Source organism: Triticum aestivum, chromosome 7A (genome assembly GCF_018294505.1).
Source record: "Triticum aestivum cultivar Chinese Spring chromosome 7A, IWGSC CS RefSeq v2.1, whole genome shotgun sequence".
Lineage (NCBI taxonomy): Eukaryota > Viridiplantae > Streptophyta > Magnoliopsida > Poales > Poaceae > Triticum > Triticum aestivum.
Window position 1 is genome coordinate 742,721,957 of NC_057812.1, and position 9,388 is coordinate 742,731,344.

The window sequence follows — 9,388 nt, forward strand, 5'->3', positions numbered from 1 at the left end:
TAACATATTTTTCAAAGAAAATCAACATCTCTGTCTCTTCCACATACACGCTTGTACGTGCGTATTGATGCCATATTTTCATAAAAATTGCCAAAAAAAACGGGTCCAACACTACCCTGTCCAGCTTCTTGCGGCCTTGATGTCGGTGGTGTTGGGCAGGCTGTCGGCCGCATACGCAGTGCTGCTTCTCCATGACGATGAAGCCAACTGAGGACTGACGACTCGTTATCTTCCCTGGAGTAGCTCATGTGGTGGTAGTAGTCGTCCAAGGAGAGTAGGGCAATAGGTAGTAGTAGCTCATGATCCTGCATGTCCATCGTGTGGTGGTAGTCGTGTAACGAGAGTAGGGCACTTGGATTAGGCCCGTAGATCTCGAGGCAATCTCGTAGGAACGTGATCTACTGAGATTTGGAAACAGTACGGACTCCGATAACAATAGGAACCCACGATTAGGTGAGGCATGCCCGATACAGACTCAGATACGTCACCGGTTCGTATTGCTGTATTATCCTCTTGTCTTTATATACGTGTCCCCTTTGTCGAACTCAGTCCACAACGAAGCCGTTCGTTCGGATCTGCTGTTTTTTCCTGCCAGGGCCGCCGCTCAGGAACGGCAGTCTCTACCACCTCCCACGGCGGCCATGTCACAGACCGACCAGGCCAGGCCGATGGCGACTGCTGATCTGGAGGCCGCCATTGCGGCGCTCCCCGGCAAGAAGCAGCGGCTGCGGGAATCCTTCCACCGCCTCGTCGCATGCGCGCCGCCCCATGTCCAGCTCCCATTCACCTGGCACGACATTGATGCCTACGTCTCCTCTCTTCACTCCTCCCTTTCCCTCCGGTTCCGCCAGATGCAGCAGCGGCCCCACCCCGTCGCCCCTCTCTCAACTCCCCACGACGAGTTCATCCAGGAGGACCAGGAGATGGTTAGGGATGACGATGAAGACGAGTCCTCAGTTGAAGAAATGAAGGAAGATAACATGCAGAAAGATAGAGAGGACATGAGGAAGAAGGTGATCCTCCCACGTCTAGACACAGGCATTGGCTTTGTGGCAGCGCCATGCCACAGGGCGGGAGGAACTCTTGATCAAGAGTTTCGGATTCCGACGCGGGTTCACGCCCCGTGCACCGGCAACCCTATGCTTCAACAGCCATACATGAGGGCACTCCCGCCTGATGTGATCATTCCTGCGCTCGGGCGACAACAACCATACATGGCGTACCAACACGAGTTTCCTGCCATGCCGATGAGCAACAATGTTCCTATGATCGTCCAGCAGCCATACACGCCGTACTTCGGCCAAGAGTTCTTTCCTGGTGTTTTGAGGCAACACACGATGGGCATCGACCATGTACTTCAGAACCAGCATTACATGTCGCACCATCAACCCTACTTCCCACAACACTCCATGTCGCACCATGGGTACACACAAAGGATGCATGCACTAGGTTTTCCAATCCCCCATGAGTTGGACAGTGATGTTGTTCCCGATTCATCTTCTTTAAGAAAGAATACATTGGGTGAATTTTTTATTACGCTTAAGACCCTTGAAAATGGAATCCAGAAGGACGTCAATCAAGCAACGATGGTGAATAAAACAACCACTTTTAAGAAGAAGGACAAGTCAAAGAAAACAGGCAAGTCCAAGGGGCCCAATAAGGCTGGTACACCTGGAAAGTCTAAGAAGATTGGCGCCACTGCGGATGCCGAGTGCTTCTTTTGTAAGGAGAAAGGTCACTGGAAGAGGAACTGCAAGAAGTATTTGGCAGAAAAGAAGAAGTCTGCAAATTCCAGCCCCAGTATGAGTGTCATACATGGGCTTGATGTATTCCTTGCTAATTCATAGTGTAATTCTTGGGAACTGAATATCAGGTGCTCATATTTGCAACTCTATACACGGAATATAGAGGCCTAAGCGATTAGCAAAGGATGTGGTGATGATGTGTGTCAAAAATGGAGTAACAGTTAACGTGCTTCTCGTCAACGTCCTACCTCTATATTTTTATTTAGGATTTATTATAGAGATTAATATCTATTACTATGTTCCAGCCTCAGGCAAAAGCATTATTTTTGGATCATATTTGTTGCAAGGTGGTTAATCGTTTAACCCTGAGAACAATGATTGTCCAGTTTATCAATGCACATCAACTTACTGTTACTGTAATAATTGTGATCAACTTACTGTAACAATCGTTAGGGTAACAAATGTTTAATGTAACAAGAATGCCGACAATAATGACTGCAAATTATAATGGTAACAATGATGTTGAATAGACCCACTTATTAGAAACTACGAGATCACGTCTTCATATGTTGTTGGTATCTTCTCATAGTATGTTAACATTTACCTGTGTCCTTAGATCATGGGATATCATAGACCTGGGTAACGTATGGTTGATTTGAGATCCCCAAAAGTTGCTCCATAATCGGGCAATTATAAAGGTGATTTTTGGGTACACCGAAAAGTATATCGTGGTGCTAGTTATGTAAGACTGGGATTTGCCCCTCGAAAGATATTACTGTGTTCAGCATTGCCTGGCCAGGTATTCTGATTAAGGAGTTGGTCACAGGGATATTGGAATATGGAAACAAGAAAAGAGTACAATCTGATTACGAGGATGATCTAGAAGTTGATCGGTGAACGTTGATGCGGAGAAAATGAAGGATATCACCGAGATTAATGAATGAATGAGCTAATTAGTTTGTATGTATGTGACCTCATATGATTGCGTCTATATGCATGCACGCTCGTGCTTCCCATCCTTTGCTTTCTGTTGTAGGAGAGACGAAAGAATTACGGCTCTTTTTTCTTTTCCGTTCCGATGGTACGTTTTGATGTTGGTCGTACTGTATCACACATGCACGTACTCGCACGTGCTGGTCCTCACGAGGGGTACCTACCCAACATCCCATTACCGCTACTCCATTGCAAAAATAAAAAACAGGGAAAATAATGCTGCAACCTGGCGTATGCATGTAGTATTTGTACAACACACATGCACTGAGTGCTCATGTCACCATGCAACGCATGCATGGATTACTAATGACCCTGTCACCATGCAACCCATTATTTTTAGAACATAGTACAGACGTAAGCGTTCATTATACGCGCGCATACACTCATCCCTATGAACACATACGCAAACCTTACTTCTATGAGCACCTTCGAGAGACTGAGCTGTCATATGATTTTGAGATTGACGAGTCACCACAGTCGCCTCGTAGTCGTAGGGAACGTTGTCAGGACCCCGACTCAATGCCACATCGATCTAGCATGTAGCACCTCATATCACTTTGCGGCCTCACGCACGGTATCCCCACGGGTGTCACCTTACCTTTGCCCGGGACCGTTTGCGCCTTTTGGCACACGGATATGACAGTGTCGCTAGCATCCATATGATAAGGAGCCCGGGCTGACATTGCTAGTCGTAAACCCAAAGCGGCACTAACTTACAGGAATAGGCATCCATGACCCAGCATCGAACGTGTCGGTCATCAGCGAGTGAATCCAGGCTGTAGCACTGGGCTAACAGGACTCCGGTGAACCGGGCTGTAGCGGGCTAACAGGACTCCGGTATTCATCGCGTGACATTTCCCCGAAGGGACAGACACAGGAACGAAGAAGGACACATGCCGGCCAGCCTAAGTGTTCCGGAGCAGTAGCAAGCTACCAGGGCTCAGTGGAAGCACTAGGAGACATTTCCCGGTAAGAGAGAACTACTAAAGATAAACAACTAGATAGTCAGATCCCACACATAGCAATACACATTGCACGTACGCATAACATGCAAGTATGTGCTGTACAACATGGCATCACAGCATAACTCAACAACTAATATAGATAAAGGCTCAGAAGAGCCATCACAACATTATTACAAACAGGGGTCACATGACCCAACAGTCAGAGCAATCAAGCAACAAACGGAAGCATTACATGTCTGAGTACAGACATCTATAAATGAAAAAAACTGAAAGCCTGACTATCTACAACGTCCGATCAAGATCGTAGCTGAGGTACTAGCTACTAGTCGAAGTCCACGAGAACACTAGTAAGACCGAAGTCTCCGCTGCAAAAGCATAAATGAAGCAACATGAGTACAAAGGTACTCAGCAAGACTTACATGAGATCCTATCATACATGCATTTGTATCAAGAGGGTAATGTGGGGTTTAGTTGCAGCAAGCCAGCTTTGACTCTGTGGCTATCCTGTTCTACGACTACCAGAAACTCTGGAGGTGAGACAACGTACACGAGTCCACTAATCACCATACAATACACTACTATGGATTCATCCCCGTCTCCCTACGAGAAGGCCATCCATAGCACTCACACTTGTTTTGAGCATTTTAGAGTATCCACTTCAAGTTGTCTATGTACCATGTAAGCATCCAAGAAGTCCATAACCACGGACCCGGCTATTCGAATAGATCATGTTAACCCTGCAGGGGTGTACTTCTTCACACACGCTCTCGCCACTTACCGTCATGTACACGTCATGTATCTCGGCAACCTTCAAGCGGAAGCCTGGCGAGGGTGTCGGCCACGACCTGACTAACCACACAAGACTCTAATCCAGGTTTATCGCCTATTCGGGTTCCATCCGCAAGGAGATCCGGCCGGGGTTTCACTCACGGCCCCAAACGATGTGTGCAGGGTTCCCAAGCCCACCTCGCCGGATGGATCTACGCTTGGTACACCGTGCCACTTGTGCCTAGTCTGTCCCAAGCCCACCTGGCCGGGTGCCACTTGGTAGACTACTAACACTACCTACAAACACCAGAAACTAGTTGCGACTCCTGGACAGAGATCAAGTTGGTTAATAAGTCGAGAGGGCTTGGAGCTCCCGGAGCCCAATGTGTGGTAGTATCGAGTCATTGGACAACATACATAGAACTCAGTGCTTAAGGACGGATCCAGTGAGACAACCCACCATGTACTCCTACATGGCCTCTCACCGCTACCTTTACCAAATCGTGTTCACACACTTCACTCTCAGCATCAGAACATATCGTGACACTCCAATTCATTCCCAATGAATCAGACCTGACACAACTCTAAGCAATAGCAGGCATAGCATGGTAGGAACACATCAGTGGCTTCAATCAACTCCTACACATGCTAGTGGGTTTCAACTATTTACTGTGGCAATGATAGGTCATGCAGAGGAATGGGTTCAACTACCGCAGCACAAAGTAGCAGATGAACCGTTGTTGTCCTAATGCAATAACTGAGAGCAGGAGCGAGAGAGTAGGTTTTTATCGAAATGAACAAGGGGGTTTGCTTGCCTGGTAAATCAACAAGGGAGGCACTGCTTCACAGACAGATACTCTGGAACGTCTCCGGAGCAGGACCTATCGAGAAGGAACGGTGCCGGCAATCAATACACAATCATATGCAACAATATGATGCATGAACATGGCATGTAGATGTGATGCTGTTTGAGCTAATGCAACTAGTAAACATTTGGTTTGAAGTCCATTTGAACCAAAGGTTCAAATGCATTTCTAAATTAAGTCTCTTATATATGCCATAATGTGTTTTCCCATATTCAGCATGTATAAGTTGGTTTTTCATGCATGAAACTAGTACAGATGGAAAGATTGCATTTTTCTGATAATTTTTCATATATAAATTATTTTAATCTGAGCTACGGTTGAATTGATATGAATTTTTGAAGTTTAAATCAATTTCTGGAATTTCCTGATTTAATTTAAATCCAGAAATCATATTATTGCGCCAGCATGACGTCATCACTACATCAGCGGTCAACGCGGCTGTCCAGGTCAAACCTGACGTGCGGGGTCCACACGTCAGTGACACTGGGGTTAACCCCGAGTCAAACCTGGGCTGACTAGCTTTGACTAAGCCCTGGGCCCACTGGTCAGCGTCAGTAGGTGGGGATTAGTGCCTAATTAACAAAGCCACGTCAGCCCGCCGGAGTTCTGGCCGGCGGCGACCAATAGCGCGGCGGCGACTCGCCGGACTTGCGCTACAGGCGGCGTTTGGTCGCGCGAGGACCACCGGGGCGTAGCCCGTCGTCGTCCGCAACCAGGGGAGCTGGTGGGGGGGTTGCGGGGGCGCCGGAGCTCACCGGAGCAAAGCTCGCGGCGGCGGCCGGAGCTCGGCAACTTGCGGCCGCGGCGTTGTGGTGCACGGCAGTGGAAGCGGAGGGCTCCTACGGCCTCCTGGCGTCACCAGGAACACGGTGATGCGCGCGGGAGTGACTGGCTTGGGCTCATGCCACCGTGGCGCCATGGCCGGCGGCGAGGAACTTACGGGCGCGGTGGTTGAGCTAGCTAGACGGGGCAAACGAACATGGGGAGGAGGGGGTTCGGTGCGGGGGCTCACAGCGAGACCAGCGAGCGCGAGGGCGAGGTCGGGGATGCCCGGTAGCTCCCGAATCACCGGCGAGGATCCACGGCGGCCGGAGGCGAATTTGGCGACGGCGACGGCTCCACGGGGTGCTCCGTCTTGCGTGGCTCGACGAGGAGGTAGAGGGGGTCGCGGCGGATCTGGGGAGCGTGTCGGGAAGGCGAGGGAGAGGCGGTGGCTACGGTGATGCCCGTCGGCGGCGGCGGTGGTTCTTGGGTGAGAGAGAGAGAGAGAGCAGGGGGAGAGGAGGAGGGCGAGGGAGAGTGCGAGAGAGGTCGGGGTGGCGCGTGGCGTCGTTCCAGGGCATTCAGACGAGGAGGGGAGAGGCAGGCAGGCAGGGAGGGAGGTGGCGTGGCGCGGTGGGGCGCGCGCGCGCCGGGCACGCTCCCCTCCCTCTGTCGAGGACGAAGACGACAGAGGAGGAGGCGGCCTGGGCCGCCTGCTGGCTGGGCCGGCCTGTTGCTGCTGGGCCAGAGGCGCCAGGCAGAAGCCCAGGTAAGGTTTTCCTATTTATTTCTTTTTCTAAATTTTCTGACATTTGTTCTGATTTAGTAATAATACTAAATCAATTTATTTACTTATGCCATTTTTTTATGGAAGCTAGTTATATTAATCCAGAGCTACCTTATAAATGGCATAATTTTTGGACATATATTAATACATATAACTAATATATTTCCAATGCAAATATTTATCGGATTAATCCAAATGCCCAAAATAAATACCTATGAGCTCCTAAAACTATTGGTTTGACTTTTATCTCTGTCCAATATTTCAGAGAGCAACATGAGCATTTTCTTGGACCCTTTTGGAGAAATTTTTATTTGGGTCATTTTCAAAAATGATTCTGAGGGTTCCACCAATCCTCATTTCAAATTTAAATGAGATTTAAACATGATGCACCAATGACTAGCTAGTCTAGGTCATACCAGACTAGGGATGTGACAAACGTCTCCTCCGACTGAAAATAAATCCAAAAATAGTGCGAGCAGAAAGATTTGAACCCTGCTGGGCTGGGGATAGCACTGTCCTCTTAACCACCCAACCACATGTTGGTTCACATATACATTTATGAACGCATGCGTGAAAGAAAAAAAGATTCTACACTGACCACACTCCCCCGAGGCGAAACCCTAACCTTGCCATTTTCATAAACAAAAACAGCCGCAGCGTGAAAGATTTTCGCCAGCCCCCATGCCCTTGAGGTTGTTGTAGAGGTGTGTGGGCGACTTGGACGATGGCGCTAGGCTCAATAGAGCCAAGGCCTAGGGGAGAGAGAGAATGGGAGGATGAGTAAAATAACTAGGGCTCGTGCGAAATAATTGAGGACGACGGGCAGCAGCTTTCCCGCTCGCCGGCGCCCGCAACCTTGAGGATGTAGTGGAGGTGCGAGCGCAACTTGGACGGCAACGCTAGGCTCAGGAGAGGCAGGCCCTGGGGCGAGGGAGCATGGAAGGAAGAGCAATATAACTAAGGGCTCATGCCAAACCCTTGATGACAACGGGCGGCAGGGGAACTGCTCGACGTGGCCCATGCCAGATTGTAGTGGAGGTGCGAGAGCGACTTGGACGACAACGCTAGGCTTGGGAAAGCAAGGGCCTGGGGGCGAGGGAGCATGGGAGAAAGACCAACATAGCCAAGTGCTCATGCCAAATCCTTCACGACGACGGGCGGCGGGGAACCACTCATGGTGGCCACACCCTTGAGGTTGTAATGGAGGAGTGAGGGTGACTTGGACGACGGCGAGGATTTCGTTAGCGCTGGCTCCTTGCGTAGAGGGTGCGCTCACAATTGTGAAATCATGCGATTACAGTACTATGTGTTTATATAGATTAAAAACGACGATTATGAAGGATTAATTGACATGACTAAATACCTTTATTTCATAGAAAATCTTCAAAATATTTCATCCAATTCCGAGAACTTTTATTTCTGCATAAAAAATAACACCATAGTAGTTCTGCTCAAAACATCGTCAGTCCGTGTTAGTGTCATCCAAATCATCTAAATTAGAGCCAAAGTGTTTATAAAAATAGATACGATATGGATATATTAGGTAGGAGTGCACCAGCGCCTCCGCGAGAGCCGCCTTGACTACCTTGGCAGCTGTGGGAGGCCACTCCGGTCCATTGTCATCAACATCGACATTGACAGCACGAACTCGATGGCAGGCTGCAAAAATCGCAGGTCTATTTCATCGTCAACGTCGGAGTCAGAGTCTCGTGCAGGGTTGCTTGCGCCCGTAGCACGAGCTCGGGTTTTCTCCTATGTGCCACAAATGACGCCATATTTGCTAAATAATGAGGAGAGTCTAGTGTAGTGTGTACATGAGTAGCCGGTTTGTTCTTCTACAAGTGTAACGGATACAGGGTAGTTTGTCAAGTGTATATGGCACAAGCACCCTCAATTTATATAAGCTTTCACTATTAGGGAAAAGCCTAGCAGTAGCGCAGGTAAAATGCTTGTTAGTAGCGCGGGCAGCCGCGCTACTGATACGACGCTATAGCTAACGCTTAGCAATAGCGCGTATTGACCCGCGCTACTGCTATCTAGGGATAGCAGTAGCAGTCATCGCAAAAACCGGTACTGCTAATGTCTGTTGCGCCCTAGTATAAAAGGCGCTACTGCTAAGACCTAGCTGCTACTAAAGCCATACCCCACGCTACTGTTATTAATTTCTGAATTTTTTATCTACTCCATATTTTGTGCTGCTGAATTTTATTTTGTGTTTTATACAATAGTCTCTAGCATATCATACATATACAAATCTGATCATATCATACACATACAAATAGTCTCATCAAATCCATCATATCATCACCATAATCATCATCCAACACAAAATGATGTCTCTCGTCATCATCTCGAAATAGCGATACAAGTTATGAGATGTCTCAAATACTTGCAACTACATCGTCATCCGTCTAAACAATGTTGTAGACAAGAAGAGCTTTGACTATGAGTGAGAGTGAAACTATGCAGTATATGACGCGGCAGTATGAGTCCTCTCTCGCG

The 9,388-nt window shown here is 48.4% G+C and overlaps 1 protein-coding gene across 1 annotated transcript; it reads left to right on the top strand.

Annotated features, from left to right (window-relative positions):
* Nucleotides 1-573: 573 nt before the first annotated feature.
* Nucleotides 574-1,918, top strand: LOC123147343 (uncharacterized). The gene has a single exon (XM_044566575.1). It carries the CDS (start codon nt 642-644, stop codon nt 1,845-1,847), a length of 1,206 nt encoding a protein of 401 aa, XP_044422510.1. The 5' UTR covers nt 574-641; the 3' UTR covers nt 1,848-1,918.
* Nucleotides 1,919-9,388: the final 7,470 nt, after the last annotated feature.